At 40.5% G+C, this 25,930-nt stretch overlaps 1 protein-coding gene across 1 annotated transcript in view; it reads right to left on the minus strand.

Annotated features, from left to right (window-relative positions):
• Positions 1-3,022: 3,022 nt before the first annotated feature.
• The window catches only part of Anapc10 (anaphase promoting complex subunit 10), a 59,190-nt gene continuing 36,282 nt past the window's right edge, over positions 3,023-25,930 (minus strand). Inside the window, exon 5 of the mRNA XM_052729734.1 lies at positions 3,023-4,481. Coding sequence (XP_052585694.1) covers positions 4,251-4,481 — 231 coding nt within the window. The 3' untranslated portion in view covers positions 3,023-4,250. The remainder of the gene's footprint in view (positions 4,482-25,930) is intronic.

The following is a 25,930-nucleotide window of genomic DNA, read 5'->3' on the forward strand; positions in this document are numbered from 1 at the left end:
AACAAAAGCGATATCAGTTGCATCAGCTTCCTTTCAGAGCTTCAGAGCTGTGCATGTGTTCTATGGTAAGTGAAACTTAAAAGTTCTGTATCTTTAAAATTTCCCGTGACATCTCCTCAAACTGATTTCCCAAGTGTCATATACCACAGATTACATGTGAAATGAAAATTTAACCCTCTAACCATAAACTGAAATTGCAAACCCATCTGTGACTCTTCTGTCCTTGTTCTAACTGTTCAATAGCTTTTCTACCTTAGATTTCTACTGTGAGGCCTATACAATAAAAGACATTATTATTTCATCTTTTAGGTGATTCCTAAAGTAAAATGAGCTATTTCCTCACAGCTTTAGTAGCATATGATTCACATACAATAAGCTGCACAAATGTAATGTGATGGGGCTGGGCCTACATGTAAACCTCTGAAGTCCTTGTTACCATCAGGATGAATTCCCGACTCACCGAAGCAGCCCACCCTCCACCCATTCCCTATGCTCTAGAGCCTCAGCTGTACTTTCTATTACCTTAGCTGTATTTTCTGAAATCTTATTATTTTAAAAAGATGGAATCATACGTGTGCACTCTCTTGAACTTTTCTCTCTTCACACAATAACTTTAAAAAGTATCCAAAGTGGTGCATATAGTCTGCTCATTTTTGCTGCCAAATAGTTATCTCATCATATAGATACACTGCAGTTTCTTTACACACCCTCCTAGTGATCCAGAGGTAGGCTGTTTTGAGGCTTTGAAGTACAGATTGAGTGTCCCTAACCCCAACATCCAAAATCTGGAACAATCTGGAAGTCTGAGTCCTGAATGACATCAGTAAACACCTCCACACCTGATGCGTGTGACAGGCACATTACAAATACCACACACAAAAAAAAATACTGTGCAAGGTGTACACAAAACAAATGTTATATTGGAAAATCTGGGTTCCTATCCCTTAAAATGTCTCATGTGTACATGAATTATCATATTTATCAAATATCACATAATATCAAAATTATCCCCTACAGTCTAAACTTCCAAATCATTTCCAGTCCTAAGCATTCTAAAGGATGAAAGAATCTGTATTAGAAATGAAGCTTATCGCTTCTCGGCCTTTTGGCTAAGATCATGTGTAGAAATGAAGCTTCCAAGAGCAGGCTCACCTGTCAGGACACACACTTTCTTCCCGTGAGAAAATATTAGTACATAGGAACAGAATGGCTGGGCACAGTTTTATTTGGTGAATGACAATGAAATCTTTTGCTCATTTTAAATTGCATTTATTTCTTCCTATTAAGTTTTTTTTTTTTTTTTTTTTTTGGTTTTTCGAGACAGGGTTTCTCTGTGTAGCTTTGCACCTTTTCCTGGGACTCGCTTGGTAGCCCAGGCTGGCCTCGAACTCACAGAGATCCGCCTGGCTCTGCCTCCCGAGTGCTGGGATTAAAGGCGTGCGCCACCACTGCCCGGCTATTTCTTCCTATTAAGTTTTAAGGGCTTTAAAAAATATATTCTAGATATAAATCTTTGTTAAATATATAATGTACAGTTTCATGCACATAACTCTGTACATGCCAGGCAAATGTTCTACCACTGAGGTACATCTCCAGCATGAACAGAAAATGTTTAGGTTTTGCTGTTGTTTTTAGACAATGTCTGTTTAGCACAAGTGGGCCTGAAACTCCTAATCCTCATCTCAGCTTTCCAAATAATGAGATTACAAATGTACATTTTTAAAAGTGTAGACTGGGTGATATAACTCAGGTAGAGAGGGTACTTACCATATACAAGACCTCGTGCTTAATCCCAGAACACACACCAAAAAAAAAGGGGGGGGTTTAAAATGAGGTTTAAAATTATTCTTTTATAATCTCTCTCCTTTCCTCTCTCCCCCCGCCCCTTCCCTCCCTTTGATCAGTGTCCCTCTCATTATTTTCCCCTTATTTCATTCCTCATCCCACCAAATGCTTCTTCTGTTCCCTTTCTTTGGTATCATTTTAAGTGATCCATTGCACTTAATTAGGGTTGCCTGCATGAGCATGGTGAGGGCTGAAGGGTTATCTGCAACCTTCCTTAGTCTACAGCTCCTCTGGGAGAGACAGGCCGTATGGGCCGATCTGTGACGGACTCCTGATGGGTGCAGGTAGTCCATGAAAACATCACCCATGTCATGACCAGAGACTGCGTTTTACAGAACTTATTGCCATCTTTCAGCTCTTACCTACTTTCTGCTCCTCTTCCTTGACATTCCCTGAACCTTGGAGGGGTGAGGGGTGATACAGACATCCTATTTAGGGCAATGCATGCAACAGTCACTTATTCTAAGCAGTGACGAGCTACGGATCTCTGCATTGCCCTGTGCCCACTGCTAACAGACCATGCTTCTCTAAACAAGGCTGGGGGGGGGAGGGGGGTTCGACTGCTTTCACAATTAGGCTACAGCAATATAATAATTATCTTTCTGAATTTCAAACCATTGTTATGTTAAAGGAATCCATTATCTCTATAATCCTCAGCTGTCAAATTTCCCATGCCTATTAAGATGGTCGGCCTGATAGTAAATGACACACAGGTAAATGGGATTGGCAGAATGTTTGCTTAGCATGCACGAATCCCTTGTTTCCATCCCCAGTACCATATACAGTTGGACATGGTGTCACATGTCTGTAATCCCAGCAGTTGGGGGGTAGAAGCAGAAGGATCAATTCAAGGGCATCCTCAGCTACATGGCTAATTCGGGGTCAGCCTGGGCTTTATGAGAGTCTATTTTTTTTGCTAAAGGAAAATAGAATATAGGAGGAAATCACAGGCTTTCTTGACATTCCTTTCAGCTACTCTTGATTTAGGAATGCCTTATCAAACAACTATTAGGCTAATGCACATAATCACTCCTTAAGCAATCAGGAAGCAGTGACATTATTACTGCGATAACCTTGTGTACCTCTTAAAGTTGCATTTCTTGCCCTAGAACTAGCCCCTGCTGTTTACATGACTGTTGACATCCTTGCCTACTGTACACTTCCAGTCTCCTCTCTGATTCTCTTCTGTCCATCAGGCCTCCATTATAGTTTCCGTCAAGCCGCTTGACTCTACGCAGCATCCTACACCTACATCTCTACTAAACGTAGCTACACAATTTTACCTACCTTGTACTAGGTCTCTAGCATGCTTTTTACTTCCAAGAGAATAAAACAAACAAAAAATACTCTCCTGTCTAAAGGATGGCACTCAAAGGAAGTGAAACCATATGTTCAGTAGTAACCAAGTGAACAATACTTGCTACCAGAATAAAGAAATGCAAACAGACTATTACTTTTAAACATTCTTGATTTATACTTACATAAACCCAACAACGCATGACCAACCTTTCTAAAACAAAAGTGAATCTAGGGGCAGTCCTGGGACTAATGACTCCAACCCAATCAGATACAGGACACAACATGTTTTGAACCAGTCAACATTCATTGTTTCAGCCATGTTCTACAGAAAAAAAAAATGCTATTTCTTTTTAAATTCTCATGGAACTATTATCTGTGGAAAATGTTACAATGTCAGATACAAACTGAAGTTCCTCATATAAGTATTACATGGACTGAGATAAACTGCAAATTAAATGGCAATTTCTAACATAATATTCTCTAAATCAGACTGGCTTCTACCCTGCAAAAGCCCCCAGTCTCTTTAAGACAGGGTCTCACTGTATAGTCAAGTTAGACTGGAACTCACAAAAATCCTTCCGCTCAGCCTCCAGAGTGCTGGATTATAGGTGTGGGCCAGAAGACCTAAACAGACTGGTTCATAACAGACATCTAGTGCCAGTTTATTCTGGTATTATGTTTAAAAAGGATCACACATATAAAAATTAAATTTCCTCTACAAAAAAATTAATCTTAGGCTATTAAAAATTACAGGTACACTAGAAAAACAGAGTTTTGTTCCCAAATACCCAACAACTATTATATGAAATAATCACCATGCTAGTAAAAAAAATTACACATTTTGAAATTTTCAGTTTAACTAGTTTGTTTTAATATAAAGAAACATGTAAAGATTGGCTTCAAATTCATTTTTAACAATATAAAATAGATGAGCTTTATTGTATAAGGAAAACAGGTATCACCCAAAAGTTATTTATTTATCTAAATTAAAATGTTTAAAATGTATATAACTGGTACAATAACACGCTTTTCCACTAAAGATACCTGATATAATATTCAATGACAGGATAAAACAAATGTCTACTTCACTTCTGTCTCATTTCAAGTCACCGTATAGAACGATACATCATAAAATCGATGGTTGTGCATCTAGGGAATTTCCCAATGGAGCTCTCTTCCACCGGTGTGTATATTTTAATCTGTCTCATGTGGGTATCTCTTCCATTTTGGTGATTGGCTAGAACAGCAATCTGTATCATGAATGTGCGGGTTGGCTTCTTATGATTGTCAGTTAAAGGAACATGAATCCAGCCACTTGGTTCCACCAATTCCAGTTGCTGACAAGAAAAAAAAAAATCCAATTATGTTTTCACTCAATGAATAAGTTTATAATGAATGAATTCTAAAATTATCCTTAAAATTCTGCTCACTGAGAGAATAACAATACGATACCATGGATTCCCTTGTTCTCCCCCCCTCCCGCCCCCTTCACCCTCCCCCCATCCCCACCTCCTCCAGGGCAAAGCCTTCCTCTCGGACTGAGATCAACCTGGTAGACTCAGTCCAGGTAGGTCCAATCCCCTCCTCCCAGGCTGAGCCACGAGATCCTGCATAGGCCCCAGGTTTCAAACAGCCGACTCATGCAATGAGCACAGGACCCGGTCCCACTGCCTGGATGCCTCCCAAACAGATCAAGCCAATCAACTGTCTCACTCATTCAGAGGGCCTGATCCAGTTGGTGACCCCTCAGCCATTGGTTCATAGTTCATGTGTTTCCACTTGCCTGGCCATCCGTCCCTGTGCTTTATCCAACCTTGGTCTCAACAATTCTCGCTCATATAAACCCTCCTCATTCTCGCTAATTGGACTCCCAGAGATCCACCCAGGGCCTAGCCGTGGATCTCTGCATCCAGATCCCTCAGTAGTTGGATGGGGTTTCTAGCACGACAATTAGGGTGTTTGGCCATCCCATCACTAGAGTAGGTCAGTTCGGGCTGTATCTCAACCATTGCCAGCAGACTGTTGTAGGGGAAAAAAGAAAGCATCTTCAACAAATGGTGCTGGCATAACTGGATATCAACATGTAGAAGGCTGCAAATAGATCCATATCTATCACCGTGCACAAAACTTAAGTCCAAGTGGATCAAGGACCTCAACATAAATCCAGCTACTCTGAACCTGCTAGAAGAGAAAGTAGGAAGTAGTCTTGAACGCATTGGCATAGGAGACCACTTCCTAAATAGAACACCAGTAGCACAGACACTGAGAGAAACAATCAATCAATGGGACCTCTTGAAACTGAGAAGCTTTTGTAGAGCAAAGGACAACAAGGCAAAGCAACAGCCTACAGAATGGGAAAAGATCTTCACCAACCCCACATCTGACAGAGGACTGATATCCAGAATATATAAGGAACTTAAGAAATTAGATATCAAAATGCCCAACAGTCCAATTAAGAAATGGGCTATAGAACTAAACAGAGAATTCTCAACAGAGGAAACTCAAATGGCTGAAAGACATTTAAGGAATTGCTCAACATCCCTAATCATCAGGGAAATGCAAATCAAAACAACTCGAAGAACTGTTTCTTTTTAAAAATGACCCAGACTTTTCTTTCTGCATTGCCATGCTCCCTGACCACCACGTCACAGACATGTTCAGTGAGGTCCAATAGCCTTTAGAAGCTACCAGGTTTCCCACTGGCCATGTCTGTATCTGTATCACAGGTCTTTGCTGAAAGGGCAGTGAAAACGCTGTGGGCTTTTGATGCTTCAGTGTGGAAAGCTATCATTGTTGTCCAGGAAGGACTGAAGGAGGAACATCACACAGGTAACCAGCAGTGTCCACCTCTCAGACTTGTCCATGACCTTTGACCTACTCTTGCTACAGCCACTACTGTCCTCCTCCTCAGCACTGCTTGCAGTCAGTCCCCTGGGGGAAAGGTACCCTGGCAGTGTGGTTCAGTAACTGAACCACAGCATCCACAACAGTGATGAAAGAAACTTACACTGAGCTAGAGGCAGATTCTGAAAGCTGCAAAGACCAAGAATGGGCAAGGACACACTAACTACACATCACTGAAAATGAGTAAAGCCCAGGGCTGAGAGATGGTTCAGTGGTGGACAGCAGTGGCTACTACTCCAGGGAACCCGGGTTCAATCACCAGCACACACATGGGGGCTCACCGGCTTTGTTAACTCCAGTTCCAGGGGATTTAACACCCTCTTGTGGACTACACAAGCACTGCATCCAAGTGGTGCACAGGCATACACGGGCAAAACACCCAAACACACAAAATAAGAGCAAAGTTTTACAATGTGTCCAGGGGCTCAGACACCTTTCGGTGAATTACTTTCATGTTGTAAAAATAAGAGCTCAGCAAATATACACACTTTTCCTCTTGCTCTCAGATTCAACTGAATTGACAAGTGAGGCACTGGAGAAAACAATTAAATCCATAAAAGCCAGGAGAAGAACAAATAGATAAAAACTGATAGGTGGTATTCTCAGAGAAGTCCGTTAAGCAACTAACTTCCAGTTGAGTTCCATCCACTTGTTCACTGAATGACGTGCGGAGAGATAGGGTTGAAAGAAGAGGAAAGAGGGCTAGAGACCAACTAGAAGCAAGGTAACTAAACTTCGGTATCTCTGCACCTGGAGTGAGGCAGTTCTGAGGGATCAAGAGCAAACTGGAACAAAATACAGCAGTAAGTAAACAAGAACACTGGCTAGGAGTCTGCATGCAGAAGTGTTCCAGACTCTCACAGGCTTCTGGCTGACCAAGTCCCTTCCCCACTCTCGCAGAGCTAAGGTTTTTCTATGTGGACAACTTGAGAAGGTAGACTTCTGGAGTCAGGCAGCATCCTATGAGCCAGCAGTAAGTCCCTCGGCTCCTTCATCTTGCTCAGCCACAAGAACACTGACTTCTAGATAGGTCACTTGTATCTCCCTACAGACTCTTCCACCCAGCCTGCCAGGTAGCCAGGGCAGATAAGGAATCATTTCTGGGCAAAATGGGAAGTCCACAAGAAAAGACCTACAGATAGTGACATGTAAATATCCCCAATTTAACAGATCTTTATTGAATGACTGATCACTTCGTGTTGGGCACTATTCTAATTGGTTGAACTATACTGATAACAATAAAGACAAATGCAAGCAGTTTGTATTCTAGTGGGGGATGATAAAAACCCCATATATGTGATAATCAAGCATATCAAATAATAAAAGTAGTAAGGGAGAAAGAGAGGAGAAAATCCAAAGCAAAGGAGGCACGACACAGATGCAGTTTTAAATAAGGAGAACATTCTAGACCTCCTAAAGGGAGAGTGAGCAAAGACTTGACGCACGCACATGTCAGTTTCAGCTTGGTCACACAATCTCAAGGGCCACCTCTAACATGAGCACAAATTACATCAAACTGAACTTTTAAATATGAGAAAACAACCAAGGATCTACCAGCCTACAAACAAACAAAATAAAACAAAACAGGAAGTGAAATCAGAAAACAAGTAAAACAAAAAGAGAATTCCAGGGAGAGGCACCAAGTGGAACACAAGAAATTTCAGAACCAGCAACACGCAACTATCTCCAGTGACACAATGTATTCATGAAACAGGAACAGAATGCTGGTCTCTTACAAACCAAAGAACAGAAAGAAACCCTAGAAATGTACAAATATGCACTAAGATCAAATGTTCTTTAAGAAGTAGAAATTAAATGAACTGCTTAGGAAATAAGAAAATGGGACTCAATGCACAAAGTATTATAGTTAAAAATGTCAGTCTGACTTCTTGAAATAGAACAGAGAAAACAAAAAGTATCAAGGCACACATGAGCATGACACAGGATTACAAGACAGATGTCCCCAAATTGATAAGGATCCAACACAATGACAAGGCACAGCACCACGGAAGCTCAAAGCATCGAGGATTAAGAAATTATAAAAGCTTCTAGAGAGAAAACAGGTCACATGCAAAGTATCAGAAGTCAAAAGTGGCATTATATTTCTCAACATTAACACTGAAAACTATGAGGTGATGGAGAATGTGTTTAAATAACGAAGGAAAATAATTTCCAAGCTAGAACTCCATACCCAGCCAAATCATCCCTCAGGGGTGAGATTAAGAAAAGTTTTCAGTCATGCAGGGTTTCAATAATTTACCTCCCATGTGGAGGATGAATTCCACCCAAAAAGGAAGCAAAACAAGAAAGATGAGGATCTGGGATCCAGAAATAAGGGATCTGCAAAGAGAAGAGGTGACAAAAATCCCTAGGATGATGTTGGAGGGAAAATAACTAAGAAGATAGCTATGCGTGCCTGAAAAGCAGTCACAAAATTGGGATTTAAACACAAGAAAAGGAGAAGGAGAAGGACCTATGAGAGAAAATGAGAAGAGAGCCTAGGGAGGCAGAAAGAGCTGCCAGAGGATGATGCAGGTCTGGCCCTAGGGGAAGGCAAGCTGGACAAGAGACAAGCCACCTCTAGCATCCCTGTGATGCTCAGTCATTGGCTAGGAGCCAAACAGGAGAGAGACCCTCAGAAGAAACATGGCAACTGATTCTAGACAGCAGTGCTGGGGCTATGGATCAGTTACTCCCTGTGGTCTGATCTGAGAGAAATGTTCTCATGGCCACCTGTAGTGGCCTTGTAAGGTGTTAATGTGGGTAATCCACAGTTCATTTTCAGGATTTCCTCTCCACATCTTTTTTACTAAGTGGTATACAAGGGATATTTTCAAGCAAAAAGTAGGAGTGAGCCAGAGGTGGTGGTCTGTACCCATGGTCCCATCTACTAAGCACACTGGGGTGTGACAAACACTAGACAGGCTTAGGAGTTCTGGACCAGCTAGGGCCAGAAAGGAAGACTTCATTTTATACAAGCAAGCAAGGAGACAAATAACTGTAGCAAGGGGCCAGAGTGCAGCACAGCCGCGGCGGAACATGCTGGCGACCCTGTGGATCTTCCTTCAACTGGGGGGAAGTGAAGAGTAGTCGTGAGGCTGTAGTCACTTTTTTTTTTACTACCCAAGCCCAGTGAGATCTGTTTCATCTGGGCAGCACCCCTGCCTGCAGTCACCTTTTCTCCAACAGCTTCTTCAAATCCTGGATTCACAAGTGCCTGTCTGAACTTAGCATCTGAAAGGAAGGGCACCAGCTGCCTCTGTAGGATGCTCACACCACAAGAGGGGAGGCTGTGAGAGCTAGCACTGAGTCTGGTTCACTCCCATAAGTTCCATGTACTGTTCCTGGGTGGCAGACTCTGCAGACTCGTGCCTTACACCAATCTTCACTTTTAAACTTCTGAACTTCTGCTCTGGGTCCTTCCACAGCATCTTCTGAATACCACGACCTTACAGGGAATGGTCTCCTCTATGAGTTAGAGCACACAATCCCTGTGATAAAGCCCTTCTTACACACCCCTGTACAAACACACTGAAACAGCAGCTGAGATGTCAATCCAGGGGGGATGGACACAGGAGAAAGACATGGAATGAGACACTAAGTGTGGCTATTCCAAGGGATACCTTTTCGAGCTGTCAGAGAAGCTAGAGATACATTGATAAGTAACATTTTAAAAATTAGGGCAGGAAAAAGAGATGGCTATTAATTTCAAGAAAAACAAGGTAATGCCCCAAAATGAATAAATGTAGGACATATATACAATACATATCTGTCCACAATAATAAAATGTGTATGACTTCAGCAAATATCTACACAAAAAAACTATACCAGGAAAATGAAGAGATCTAATGAGGACCCCCCCCCACACCTCAAAAAACAAAACACACACAAAAACAGGCACTGTGGAGCTAAATCCTGATAAAGACATCCTAGCACACATTACGGAGATTTGGACATCTGAGAAGCACTGAGAAGGAAGACAGTGAGAATGGCTTACAGGCAGATGGGAGAGACATCCATTACGCAAAACTGCCGCCACTGAAGTTTTCTCACTTTATGACTTCCTATTGTTGGTGCACTTACTCTATCGGGCAGTCTTTTAAAAAGTAAGTGGACTGATGGTTCAACCTTGCAGCAGCTCTGTGAGGTATACTATTAAGTTAATTTTACTTTATTTAAGAGTATAGATATTTTGCCTGCTTGGATGTCTGTATACACTATGTATGGCTGGTGCCAACGAAAGCCGGAAGAGGGTGTTGGCTCCCCTGGAACTGGAGTTACAGACGGTTGTGAGCTGTGATGTGGGTGCTGGAAATCGAATCTAGGTCTTCTGGAAGAGCACCCATTGCATGAGCCATCTCTCCAGCCTCTGTTATGGGATATTTGTGCACTGTGTGAAGATATATTGCTGTGATTGGTTTAATAAAGAGCTAAATGGCCAATAGTTAGGCAGAAAAGATAGGTGGATGGGACTTCTGGACAGAGAGAAGAAACTCAAGATGAATCTAGGTGTGAGAGGAAACACCATCGAGGTACAGAACGAGTCAGACACACAGAATGAAGAGAGAGGTAAAAGCACATGGCAAAACATAGATTAATAAAAAAATGCATTAATTTAAGTTATAAGAGCTCTTGGGACAAACCTAAGCTAATGGCCAAGCTTTCATAATTAATAAGTCTCTATGTCATTATTTGTGAGCTGGCAGCCAATAAAAAAGCTTGCTACAAGTCCCAGTACACTATTTTAATCTTCACTTACATGCAAAAAGCCTAAGGCACCAAGATGTTAGTTTTCCAGTATTACGGTAAACAGCACTACAGAAATTCAACGGCAGTAGATGATGCCAAGGCTGTGCTTTTGGATCCTTATAAACTCAAAGAAATACATTTATGCACAATAATTACATGTTGTTAAAATACTTTGTGTCATGAAATTATATGACAAAATTCTCTTATTTTATTAATTGAAAATAACTTTTCATGCAACATAATCCGATCATAGTTTCTCCTCCCCCAGATACTCCTCACCTCCCCACCCACCCAAATCCACACCCTTTCTTGCTCTCATTAGAAAACAAACAAGACATCTAAAGCAAAACAAACCAGAATAGAGCAAAACACACAACAAACAGAAAAAGGAAGCCAAACAAAAAACACAATAAACACATGCAGACATAGAGACACACAAATCTGCACATACAAAAATCCCATGAAAACACAAAATCAGGACCTATAATATAATACATAAGCAAAGGGCTGTAAGAGTAACAAAACAGAAAAAGCCCAGACAAAGCATATGAGACAAAAACAAACAAAACAACTTCATAATAGCACTAAGCTCATTTTGTACTGGCCATCTACTATTGGGCACAGAGTCTGCTCTTAAGTGTGGTCTGTAGACCCAGGGACACTCCACTGGAGAAAAGGAATTTTTCCTTTGTGAGTGCTTGTCAGTTGGAGACAGTGTCTAGGTTAGAGATGGGTGCTTGAGTTCACTTTCCCTTTCTGTGCTGGGACCCCATCTGGCTAAGACCTGTGAGGGTCCTGTGCATGCTCTGAGTTCATATATGTGTCCTGCTTTATCTAGAAGTCCTTGATTCCTTGCTGCCTTCCACCCCCACTGGCTCTGACAGTCTCTCCACCTCCACTTCAGTCGAGTTCCCTGAGCCATGAGGGGAGGGATTCAATACAGACATCTCATTCAGGATTGAGTGTTGTCTAGTTGTGGGTCACTGTATTTGTTCCATCTACCATAGAGGAGGAGTCTCTGATGATAGACACTGATCTAATTCCTAGGCTGGTGTCTATAGGATGCCTTTAAAGCCATTCACTCAACTGTCAGAGTGTGTCATGCACCTGAGTCAGTCATCCAACCACATCTGATTTATAGCTAAAAATTCTGTAGTTCAAGTAAGTTACACAATTAGTCTCAGGTCATTGTAGTGGTGCTGTGGGATGGTTTGTATGTCAAATGTGTTGCTGATTGGTCAATGAATAAATCACTGATTGGCCCGTGGCCAGGCAGGAAGTATAGGCGGGACAAGGAGGAGAATAGGGCAGGGAAGTGGAAAACTGAGTCAGGGAGACACTGCCAGCTGCCATGATGACAAGCCGCATGTGAAGATGCTGGTAAGCCACAAGCCACGTGGCAAGGTATAGATTAATAGAAATGGATTAATTTAAGCTGTAAGAACAGTTAGCAAGAAGCCTGCCACGGCCATACAGTTTGAAACCAATATAAGTCTCTGTGTTTATTTGATCGGGTTTGAGCGGCTTGGGACTGGCGGGTGAGAGAGATTTGTCCTGACTGTGGGCCAGGCAGGAAAACTCCAGCTACAGGTGGTATGATAAAAATGGCCCCCACAGGTCCATAGGGAGTGGCACTATTAGGAGGTGCGGCCTTGTTGGAGTAGGTGTGGCTTTGTTGGAAGAAGTATGTCCCTGGGGGACAGGCTTTGAAGTCTCAGATGCTCAAGCCAAACCCAGTGTGGCGCTCTCTCTTCCTAATGCCTGAGGATCTAGATGGAGAACTGTCAGCTGTCTCTCCAGCACCATGTCTGCCTGCATAGTGCCACCATCCTTCCTTCCAGGATGATGGACTGACCCTCTAAACTGTAGGCCAGTCCCAATTGAATGCTTTCTTTCATAAGAGTTGCCATAGTCATGGTGTCTCTTCACAGCAATAAGACATTAACTAAGACAGTCATCCATGTGGTAAAGGTTAGATGGCAGGATTTATTTATTTACTTATTTGTGTGTGTGTGTGTGTGTGTGTGTGTGTGTGTGTGTGTGTGTGTGTGTGGATGTGCACATATGTGGGTGCCAGAAAAAGATGTCAGGTGTCTTCCCCCACTGCCCTCCACATGTTCTTTTTAATTCATTTTATGTATGTGAATGAGTGTCTTGCCCTATGTGTACCACACAGATGCCTGGTGCCCACAGATGCCTGAAAAAGAGTACCAAATCTCCTGGAACTGGAGTTATCACAGAGTACTGAGAACTGAATCCAGGTCCTCTGCAAGAACAGCAGGTTATTCTTAAGTGCTGAGTCTTTTCTCCAGTCCATACCTTATTTTTTGAGACAGTCTCTTACTATAATTGACTATAATGCCAATTCACCTAGACCAGCTGGCAGCCAGTGAACTTCAGGGATGCACCTGTCTCCTCTCTGACTCCCTCTGCCACCCAGCACTGAGGTTACAGAAATATCCAACTTTTATGGGATGCTGGGGATCCAAACTCAAGTCCTCATGCTTCCAAAAGACAGTTCAACCACAGCGCCATCTCCCTGTCCCAGAAGTCAAAATCTGAAAGCACCTTCACCGCCAAATTTCTGAACATCACAAAAGAAATAAAGTAACTAAACCATGTCTGTCTGGGATAAGACTAAGACAACACATTCAGAAGATGAATAAAAATTAATTCAAAGGCCATAATCCTCCCCAGTCTTGAAGAAAGGTAGAACTTTGAAGGAGAGTGGGAGGAGAGGGATTCAGTCATGTGAGTCTCACAAGGTACAGTGAGTCTGTGCACAGAAACAAGTCAGAGCAGTGAGGGCAAGAACGTTCTTGTCAGATCCAGGCAGAGCCAAAACCTAGTCCACAGTTCTGAACGTCTAAGTGTAAGCATCTCTGAGGGGCCTCAAGAACAACTGAAATAGCTCCCAACACAATCTGCTTATCACAGTTCTGATTTCTACTGGCCCTATAATTCATATGACCAATGTCTTTTATAAAAATACAAAAGCATAAAACATCAAATCCATACCCACACTTTCAAAAGTGGCACCAAATTTAGGTTATCTGGTTAAGAATAAAGTGACAATATATAAAATTAATATTTCAGAGTGAGATGCAACAACTTTTATTTTATATAAATTCTAAAAATCACTGGACTAACTATCGCTTACAAGTAGGCTTGGATCTCATTGGACTTCATCTTGCTGTGAACTGCTATCACTTTGAGAAAACGTTAGCTTGTTCCTAAAACTGCAGCCACTGCCAACTGTGCAGAAAAAGCAAAGACATTTTGTTCTAGTCACAAGCACCAACTAACAGCCCACTGGGGAAATGGCAGTGTGCCAGGTTGCCCTGTGAGCAATTAGGCTTCGTGGCAATCACGAAACTCAGACCCCGGAGGCCCTTAGAAAACTAACATGTTAAGGGCTTGTGCTTTTATTTCTCCCCAGAAGCCATAAGTGAGATACGTTTTGCTTAGATGGCAATTTTTTCCATCCTCTGGACTGGGGCAAAAACAGAGAGAGAGATTATGACAACTAGTAAGTAATTAATTGAATTTAACACATGGGAGATTAAAAAGCACCACTGTCTACCAGATCTACTAACTAAAATGTAATAGCCTGTCCTTGAAATACAGAAATCTGGTTCTGATCATCTGAACTAATAATCAAGATACATACAATTACCAGGAAATGCAAAATGACATTTTTATTGATCAAGAAACAAAAGCAAGTGAACCTAAATGATCTTTATGAGAAGCAAGTGAAATGTTAACTCAGATTTACTCTTTTATTAACTTCTACAGTGGAAAGTTTCTAAGAGAAAAACAAATGATACACCTTACGGGCAAATACAAGCTACACTTTCCATCTTACCAAACTGAATTCCCCACCACCTCGTAATGTTCTCAGTCTGAGTGGAGGTCCCATTGCCCATCATCCACTGGATTACATCTGGCAAATTTACTGCCTCACTATGACACGAACCTCAGAAGTAGCATAGGTGTAGAAACAGATGAAGGAGATAAGCTTAAGAATGGAAACTGCTCTTTGGGTTCACAAATCAGATATCCTGCATATCAGAGATTTATGATTCATAACAATAGCAAAATTGCAGTTATGAAGTAGCAGCAAAACAATTTTATGGCTGTGGGCCACCACAACATGAGGAACTGTATTAAAGGGTCACAGCATAGGAAGGTTTAGAACCACTGATTTAGAGTCAGCTGAAAATATTGCCAGGAAAAAAAACAAAAAAACATACTTAAGAATCTGAATTTTAAGTAAAATACAGGATATTTAAGATATTATGTTTATCTAGTCAACAGAGATTTCACTTTATAATAAATTTTAAATGGTGAAAGTTAATATTCACTCTTTCTTACATGCATATCTTCAACAAAGCTCCTAATTTCTCACCCCCAATCCTTTCTAATTTCATTGAAAATATTCATTATTTTACAGTATAAATACATAAAAGTCCTTATTTGATACTTTTTGATGTGCCAGTGACAACAGTATAACATGCATCTGTGACAACTTACCCTACAAAGGAAGCTCTCACAAATTGAAAATACAAGGACCAACAAGTGTTCTCACTACATCCAGAAAACACAGTCTTTATTCCAAGAGGAATTTTCAGGGGGAAAAAATGTGACCAGCAGACACTGATGCCCGCACAAGCACTCTGCAGACACCCCAGCAGGCACTCTTAGTTTTTGTTGGCTTATGCTGTAGAGGTACTGGCAGAATGGGAAGTTCAATGCCATAACTTGCTTATTTCTTGTGTTTTTAACAGAACAGGTAAAGATAAAAATTAAAAACAAAAATATCAATACAAAGTGTTTTAGTTCTTTTTAAAGGATGTAATTTATAGCCATTACACAAATAGGGAAGAAGCACAGGGGTGGGGGTGGGGAGGGTGGGTTGAAGCAATGTTCCAAAGGTTCAGTTTACAAGGACCTCACACAAAGTTTTTTTTTTCTTGCCTCTGCAACTCTTACTAGAAACAGTATTATTTGTTAAAAATGCACTAGCTGCCAAGAGCTATGGTCCATCTAAAGCAAAACTCTTAAGATGGAAATAGAGTGCTAACACAAAAAAGAGTAGGATTCTGTACACAAATTTCAGTAAATTCTATTAAAAATAAGGTGAAATTTTAATTTTGCTATATCCTTTTGCCTAAAAATGTGTATTAATAGATAAAACTCTAGACCATATACCACTGTATTAAAACAACCAGAAGTAATGAAATTTCCAACTTTCTAATTAAAGCTTTTCTGTAAGTTATTGGGAATTCAGCACTAGCCTTGGTTCACATGATGGAACAATGGGAAAATTTTCCGAATGGTTGAACACTAACCCTGACAAGTGTGGAGAGCCAACTACAATACATTATATGGTAGCATAACCTGCCACCCACGTTGCTGAGAGACCAGCTTTCAAACACATGCACTGAGCTGTAAAACCACAAAATCCCTTATTACACATTGTCTTCCTTACTCTAGGTGAAATACACCATCAATTCCTTCCATTACAAATCTTTTTCTATCACTATTTTTGAAACCCATATTTATATACTACGGGACAAAAATCTCCTATTATTTTAGGGACTCATATTATCTAAGATGAGCTTCAAAATAAAACTTCATTTCTTTGCTTACCATTCAAAAAGGAGCTCACTGCAATATTAACATCGGTCACAAACATGGACAAGAAAGTACAGATCAAATGCGCACACGCACACACACACATACACATACATACACACACACACACTACTCTTTAAGAAATTCAAATACACTATTTCACTACTTTTTGAGATTAAAGATGGTTAAAAATATTTTTAAATGAGCTTCCTGTAACATTTTTGCCTGATTTATTCCTCTCCCAAATGTACCTCGTATCCTTTATATTTCCTTTCCTCAATTCCTGCCCACGATGATCCATGTTCATCACAGCCCACTAATTGAATTACAGCATTCCAGGAGTTATATGATGTTAATGGTTTTTTCTAGGGTTTTCCTTTACCATGTTGTTGGCAAAGAGAATTTTATTTGTAAGTATTTCTATTATAATGACAGGATCAATTAGTTATTCAAGTGGGCCTGTTCATAAGTTATAACTCGGAAATATAACAATACTGGCCATCCAAGGAGATTTTATCTTAACAATCTATAGCTATATAAATTGCTCCAAGTCAATGATGCATTATTTGATGGAAACTCCAGAAGAGACCTATACACACAGTTCCAATGTCCTCATCAAGATTTGTCCCCAAGTCAAGAAAGCACTGCTACTTCTCTGAAACTTTATATGAAAACAAGTGTCTGTTCTATTTCACACAGTAACAAAACCTCTAAGTTATCAAGCATTATTTATATTTTTAAAGCACATAAAAGTATGTTTCTTACGGCTGGGCGGTGGTGGCACATGCCTTTAATCCCAGCACTAGGGAGGCAGAGGCAGGCAGATTTCTGTGAGTTCGAGGCCAGCCTGGTCTACAGAGTGAGTTCCAGGACAGGCACCAAAGCTACACAGAGAAACCCTGTCTCAAAAAAACAAAAACCAAAACAAAACAAAAAAGTATGTCTACTGAGTGCTTATTACAGGACAAACAATATGAACCAGCACATCAAATGTGACTACAAGTTCCACATAGCTAGTAAGTGGAAAAACTAGGATTTGAAACCAGTTCTACCTAGTTCACCTGAAGCATCCATCACTGGGCCTAATGTGTCAGCTGATCCTTGATCTTCCGCCGCTGTCATCAGTGCGAAGCTCTAACGCCATTCCAGAAAAGGGTTGTACTCAATTACTGATGAGGAATGCCTTGAAGATTAATGATTAAGTGAGGGTGTTTGACACTCACACGGTTAAATCAATATCAAACTTGTATTAATGGTGATTAAACATTACCACTTTTTATATTCCTTCCTTCTCAAGTACACTCATAGATATAAATGTGCATGTGATTGTCCACACATACTTGTACCCACATACCTGCTCACATGCACACAGTCACAATCTATCACACATCAGTCTCTAAGGCAAAAAGTACCATTCATTATTCCAGACCATAAAACATGAAAAGCTGTACTAATGCCTCTGGTGTCAAGGTGTCAATTTCTTTCTAAGAATGATTTTTTCAGAGGTCATAACTGTTGTCTGGGTTGCTGGGTTGTTTTTGTTTTAATAATTTTTAAACGATGTTCAAGAGGCATGCCCTGAACACTTCTGCCAGCTTCCCCAACTTTAGGGTGCTAAGATGACTCTCACAGCCTCGTTCACTGTTTAGCAGAAAAGCTTAGGAAAATAAATGTACAATTAGGAAAGACAGACCTTTTCTAAAACTTTTAGCTTGGTTATGTCTTGACAGTTTCAAGAGTTAAGATGCAAATAAATCACTTCTTTTTAAAAACTTTTTCCAATTCATATCCCCTATTGTATTAATTTATTGCTATAAATTTTGGATTACCAACTAAAAATAGCACATTCCTCAAGAAAAGGAATAGTATAAGTGCTCAGAAGTAAAACCCAAAGTTGTCCACACTAAGTCAGCTTTATTTTTAAAATGACGCCAATAAAAACGACTCTCAAATACAAAACACTTAGAGAACGAAGTGCAAGAATGACTCAAAGACAAGAGCTCCCCTACCACAAGATCAACGCTCCGACAAAACCATTTCACCAGGGCTCTGCTGGACTTTGTCTTAGTAAGTAGACAACATGAAATGGACTAAAACTGCTTAACTGTTCCTTTACACACAACAGAAATTCATTCAGAGTGTGGTTTCAATGGATTAAATCTGTGCTATCCAAAACCAATAGACTTGTATTTGTATAAGAAGCAGATGAGCTGTTGGGGTGGACACAAATGCCGAATAGTAATGATTTTTAAAAGTCAACAAGTAACACTTCAAAGTTGTATCCAGTACCAGGGAACCCAACAATCTACTTATTTTCCTTGATCAGACCTTGATACAGATAAGACATTTTTATTCAGCTCTGGGCAGCCTCGAGCAGCCAAGTGAGAGTAAGGCTAGAGCAGCAGCCAACACCAAGCCAAAGGGAGAAGTTGGAGAGGACATCAGCATATGACTGAGATCCACTCTCACTAGTGGAGAGGACATCAGCATATGACTGAGATCCACTCTCACTAGTGGAGAGGACATGAGCATATGACTGAGATCCACTCTCACTAGTGGAGAGGACATCAGCATATGACTGAGATCCACTCTCACTAGTGGAGAGGACATCAGCATATGACTGAGATCCACTCTCACTAGTGGAGAGGACATCAGCATATGACTGAGATCCACTCTCACTAGTGGAGAGGACATCAGCATATGACTGAGATCCACTGTCACTAGTGGAGAGGACATCAGCATATGACTGAGATCCACTGTCACTAGTGGAGAGGACATCAGCATATGACTGAGATCCACTGTCACTAGTGGAGAGGACATCAGCATATGACTGAGATCCACTGTCACTAGTGGAGAGGACATCAGCATATGACTGAGATCCACTGTCACTAGTGGAGAGGACATCAGCATATGACTGAGATCCACTGTCACTAGTGGAGAGGACATGAGCATATGACTGAGATCCACTGTCACTAGTGGAGAGGACATCAGCATATGACTGAGATCCACTCTCACTAGTGGAGAGGACATCAGCATATGACTGAGATCCACTGTCACTAGTGGAGAGGACATCAGCATATGACTGAGATCCACTGTCACTAGTGGAGAGGACATCAGCATATGACTGAGATCCACTGTCACTAGTGGAGAGGACATGAGCATATGACTGAGATCCACTGTCACTAGTGGAGAGGACATCAGCATATGACTGAGATCCACTCTCACTAGTGGAGAGGACATCAGCATATGACTGAGACTGAGCATCCACTATTGCTCAATATATGATGGATGTCGACATGACATATCGCATCTAATCTTCACAGTTATTAAACAGGGTGGGAACTGTGAATCTCAGTTTTTTAAAGTAAATACTGAAAATTTAAAAAGACAGAGATACTCTTCTATATTACAAAATAAAGAAGTGATAATACCAAGATTCCAATTCTGATCTGACAGACTCCAACCATCAAGCAGCATGTGCTGTGGGATGGTCTGTATGGCAAATGTGTTGCTCTGATTGGTCAATAAATAAAACACTGATTGGCCAGTGGCTAGGCAGGAAGTATAGGCGGGACTAACAGAGAGGAGAAAAGAAAGAACAGGAAGGCAGAAGGAGACACTGCCAGCCACCACCATGACAAACAGTGAAGATGCCGGTAAGCCACAAGCTACGTGGCAAGGTATAGATTTATAGAAATGGATTAATTTAAGATATAAGAACAGTTAGCAAGAAGCCTGCCACGGCCATACAGTTTGTAAGCAATATAAGTCTCTGTGTTTACTTGGTTGGATCTGAGCGGCTGTGGGACTGGCAGGTGAGAGAGATTTGTCCTGACTGTGGGCCAGGCAGGAAAACTCTAACTACAAGCATGTGGCAAAGACAATCTAGAAACCTGTTCCTTCTCTGGCTTGGGTCTCATCCTTCTGTCCTACTCTGAAAACAATACTTAAATCCCAGATTGCAGATGATAAAACAGACTGGACTCCTCACTCCCATAAGTCAAGGTTGAGAACTTGGAGTTCAATGGTGAGTATACTGTGACCACAATACCTCAGGTTAAATAGAGTTCAGTGAGTCATGGGAATTCCATGCCCTGATAATCTGGACTTCAGTTAAGAGAAAATTCTCAGATATTAATCCCAAATTTGTATTAAGCAATTCCTTCCCAACACAAGGCAACTTTTCATGCAAAAAAAAAAAAAAAAAAAGGTATTCCAAACCAGGATCACGCCTCAAAATCTCACTGACAAGCCTCAGAGAAATGGTAAAATGATTTTTTAAAATAATTAATGAGACTAACGTTTCCCAACAAGATTTTATCAACTAGCTGAGCATAATTTTTGTATGATCTTGCCCTTTTATAATTTTAAACATAAAACAGTTCCTACCTAAATACTAAAGTCAAAAAGGGAAGGGGGGATTTCTTCTCATTCCTCAATCTGTGTTTACCCTCTAAGATGCCTTCCTTATACTGAACCAGAGTTTCTCATCTTGGGCCATGATAAGATGTAAGTTAGGAATCTTCTAGGTTCCCTGGAAGTACACTTAACTCCCTTTATCATTATTGTCTCTAAGAGCACAAGGTTCTATCAAAAAGTAGAGCCATAAAACAGATAATTTAAGAACTAATTTGCCTTTAGTCCTGTTCTTCACTAAAGCTGAAACAGGTGCCCTCTTCACTGTTTTTAAATTAAATATCTAATTTAATTTAAAATTAGATACTGCAGGAAGGACAAACGTGTAAAACAGTAACTGAGTCTAGTAAGTAAGCCAGCTACTCAGCCATGATGGAAGCTAGCAAATATTACACACACACACACACACACACACACACACACACACACACACACACACACACCAGTTATTTAATAGGTCCAAATTTGTTCCTAGCACTTAAAGTGAGTGTCATTCCTGGTTCTGACACAGTACAGAGATTCTTCTACTTACAGACTAGCTTGCTAAAGCCCATTACTAAATTCACTTAAGCACATATGCAAATTTTTAGTATAGAAACAATGGTTATATCATCTATTGGGGGCTAAGGAAGTTGGCATACATTCCTTTCTCTCTTACTCCTTGTATGCCTACGGATTAACAATAAAAAGAAATTCTAGATATTCTATAAAAATCAAACTTATTCAATGCTGCAGTCAATACAGAATATTTACAATTGCAAAAAAAACAGGCATACTTTTCAGGCAGTTCCTAATTTTAAAATAACAATAAAAGTATGGGAATTTTAACTCTTGCAGGAATAATTCACAGACCCAAGACTAAGTCTTAAAGCAACTGGCATCATAGTTATTCCACAGACATATTTTGTAGGTAAAAACCTCTTTAGCAATTCACGAAATAGGAAATAAAGTTTCAAGATTAAATTTTGAGGTTTGACAATTACATATAAAATGCATATAATGCTCAGTGGACAATGAAAACAAACGTATTATGGTTTATAGGGCTAATTCATTTTCTCATAAATTTCAAGGAATATGTCAAAAGCCAGAGTCATGTGGATGATTATTATTAAAAATAACTACACTAGCCTTTAATCCCAGCACTCAGGAGGCAGAACCAGGCAGATCTCTGTGAGTTCGAGGCCAGCCTGGTCTACAGAGTGAGATCCAGGACAGGCACCAAAACTACACGGAGAAACCCTGTCTCGAAAAAACAAACAAAAACAAAAACAAAAAAAAAAACCCATGACACTACCCAGATTCAATATAGGTAAAATGAGAAGCAGAGCCAAAATCGGGAGCTGCAAAATGTTCTACTCTCCCTGAAACTGTCTAGGGATATCGTCCATTATTAAATAATTGCATAGTACCTTTTCCTTAATTTCAGAGGCATTTCCATAGCCTGATTACTTGGGTTGGTTAATTCAGTCCAAATTGAAAGCTATAAGTTAAAGAATATGTTATTTTAATTTGGATATTTTTAAAAATCAGGGTGAAATATTACTACATGTGAATATTACTAAATGTGAAATCAAGAAACTACAACAGAGACATTTGCAAATCCCTATTTATTTGTACTCTACTCACAATAGCAAAAAAACAGGACTAGCCTAGATGCCCATCAGTGTGAATGGATTATGAAAACTTATTTGTATACAATGGAATTTTATTCAGTCACAAAGAAAAAAAGGTAATTCTCAGAAAAATGAATGGATGAGGAAGATACTATATTGAGTGTGCTGCATAGTTTTATGTCAACTGGACACAAGCTATAGTCATCTGAGAAGAGGGAACCTCAATTAAGAAAATGCCTCCATAAGATCAGATTGTAAGCAAACCTGTACAGCATTTTATTAATTAGTGATCAATAGGGGAGGGCCCAGTGTATTGTGAATGATACCACCCCTGGGCCGGTGGTCCTAAGTTCCATAAGAAAGCAGGCTGAGAAAGCTATATGAAGCAAGCCAGTAAGCAGCTCCCCTCCATGACCTCTATATCAGCTCCTGCCTCCAAGCTCCTGCCCTGTTTGAGTTCCTGTCCTGACTTCCTTTAGTGATGAACAGTGTTGTGGAAGTGTAAACCAAATAATCCCTTTCCTTCCCAACTTCCTTTTGGTCACGGTGTTTCATCACAGCAATGGAAACCCTAACTAAGACAGTGAAATAATCCAGACTCAGGCAAGTAGTGTCCGCCTTCTCTCACATGTGGAACCTAGCTTTAAGTGTCTTATGGAACTGAATACTTTATATACTAATTAAAATTCAAAAGAAATAAATGTAAATACACACATATATAAAACCAGAGGGTAGAGAGGTGGGTGCCAGAGATTAGAGGTCTGGGGGCTGGGAAGATGCTATTCAAAGGGCACAAAATCAGTTCAAGAAATCTTTTTACATCAAGGAAACTATGCATAGTAATATATTCTATGCTTGACAATTACTAAGACAGTGGGTTTTTTTACATTTACTTATGTATTGTGTATGTCAGGGACGGGGAGAAAAATTTATGGCAATCAGCTCTCTCCTTCTAACCACATGGGTCTCAGGTATTTAACTCAGGTCATCAAGTTTGCCAGCAAGCACCCTTACCGAATGAGCCATTTGTTCTCAATACAGAAGAAGAAAAAGAGGAAGAGGACAAAAACAAGGAGGAGGAGGAAGGGGGAAGAGGAGAAAAAGAAAAATAGAAAGAAGGAAAGAAGGAAGGCAGGCAGGCAGGAAGGAGGCCTTAGAGTCGGTAAAGTGCTTACTGTGAAAACACAAGGAACTGAGTTGGATCCCTCCCAGAACTCACATAAAAAAGCTGGACACATTGACACATGCTTGTTGTCATCCTGGCACTGGGAAGGTAGAGGAAGATGGATCTTTGGGGCCTGCTAGCCAGCATCCTAGCCTATTTGATAACCTCCAGGTCAGCGAGAGACCCTGTCTCAAAATGTGATGGGGGATGAGAATCACCTGAGGAAGGACATCTAAGGCTGTCCTCTGGCCTTTACATGCATACACGTACACAAAACGTATGTGAAGGAAAGCATATGCTAGTATGTTTTATTTATTGTTTTGCAATGTGTGCACATATCTTTTGTAAACTATAAGTATTTTTATTAGGTTACATAACCAACACACTATCTGAACCATTGCCCTATGGAATTTGGTCAAAACCAGACCTTCTTTTGTTATTAGTTCTTTGAGGGCTGCAGAGACAGTTAAGTGAGTGTAGTGCTTCCGGGAAGCATGAGGACCCGTGTCTGACCCCAGAGCTTCCACAGGGCCAAGCATCCCAATATGTGAGTCTGTAACCTGACTTCTAATGGAGGCAGAGAGGAGAATCACAGCCGTTGCATGTGTAGTGGACAGGAGACTCTGCTCAACGGTGTTAGCTACCGCTGTGGCAACCTGACACACGCTGGAGCCACTGGGAACAGGAAACCTTCATTGAGAAGATGCCTCCACCAAACTGCCTATAAGCAAGTCTGTGAGTCATTTTCTTAATGATCATTGTGGGAGGGCCCAGCCCACCAGGGGTGGTACCATCCCTGGGCAGGTGGTCCTGGGTGCTATAAGAAGTCAGGCTGAGCAAGCCTGTTCCTCCATGGCCTCTGCTTTAGTTCCTGCCGACTTCCTCCACTGATAGACTACAAGATTTAAGATGAAATAAACACTTTCCTCCCCAAGTTGCTTTTTGGCCATGATGTTTATCACAGCAATAGAAAGCAAAGTGAGACAGGCCTCAAGGTCATCCACTGACCTCCAAGGTGGGCCATGGCATGCAGTGCTGTTTTCTTCCTCTCACTGTCTCTCTCTACCCCTTCCCCTTCACTTCTCAAGTCTTCCACATCTACTGTCTCTGTCTACTTGATTAAGCACCCAAATCACAACTGGCTATGACCCATTCCTAAACTAATTAGAACGTAGAATATTCATTCTAAAAATACAGGCAAAAATGTGTTATGTCTTCCAGTTTTGTGGTTCTATGGGATTCCTGAGTATGCAAGAGTGGATCTCTCTCTGTCTATACCTGTTTCCTGTGCCTTTTCTTGGCCTCTTTTTCTTCTGTATATTCCAATTGTCTTATGTTTGTTTTATCTTATTATACTATGTTTTATTTTGTTATTTTTAATTTAATTTTATTGTTCTACCTTAGAATCTTGTGTGTTTCTAAGGACAGAAAAGGGGTAGATCCAGATTGGAGGAAAGGTAGAGAGGACCTAGAAGGAGATAGGGAGGAGGAACTGTAATCAGGACTTTTGTATAAAGAAAAAAACAACAAAAGAAACAATTCTCAATAAATAAATAAAAAATAAATAAAAAGAAGTAAAAAAGAGATAGTTTCTACAATGTATTCAAAATAGGTGAAAAGAGATAAAATTCCCAGAAGTAATTAACGAAACTTGTAGAATATTTATATAAAATCGGAAAGTAATGTCAAAGCATTCTGAGTAAAATTATAATATACTTAATAAAATGTCATGAAAAAAATACAGGCAAAACGGCTGAGTTACTGTTTCTGTTCATCAACTTTCAACTTTAAGCACAAGAGGAAAGATTTCCAAATACCTACAAATCCTTGTATAGTGACTTTTCTTTATGAAAGAGAAACAGTCACTGCCTTCTATCCACAGTCTTACAGCCCAAGCTTCATTTCTTCGTTTGAAAACTGAAGCTTCAAAGATCCTTTACTTACCTAAACATGTGAAACAAGCTGAGAGAAAAAAGAAAAGTGCCAGAATGAACTCTTCAATTAAGCTATAAATGCTACAGTGAGTAGATGTGAAGAGTTGCACCAGTACTCAGGAGACTAAGACAAAAGAAGCCCATGTTCAAGGCCAGCCTGGGCTACAAAGTAAGTTGGAGGCAAGCCTGGGCTATACAGGAAAACACTATCTCTAATAAAGAAAGGAAGGAAAGGAAGGAAGGGAAGGAAGGAAGGAAGGAAGGAAGGAAGGAAGGAAGGAAGGAAGGAAGGAAGGAAAAAGGAGCCACTCATGGTGGCTTATGCCTGCAATCTCATCACTCAGGAGGCTTAAGCAAGAAGACTAAGA

The sequence above is a fragment of the Peromyscus californicus genome, unplaced genomic scaffold, assembly GCF_007827085.1.
Source record: "Peromyscus californicus insignis strain IS unplaced genomic scaffold, ASM782708v3 Scaffold_8__1_contigs__length_139910024, whole genome shotgun sequence".
NCBI classification, from domain to species: Eukaryota; Metazoa; Chordata; class Mammalia; order Rodentia; family Cricetidae; genus Peromyscus; species Peromyscus californicus.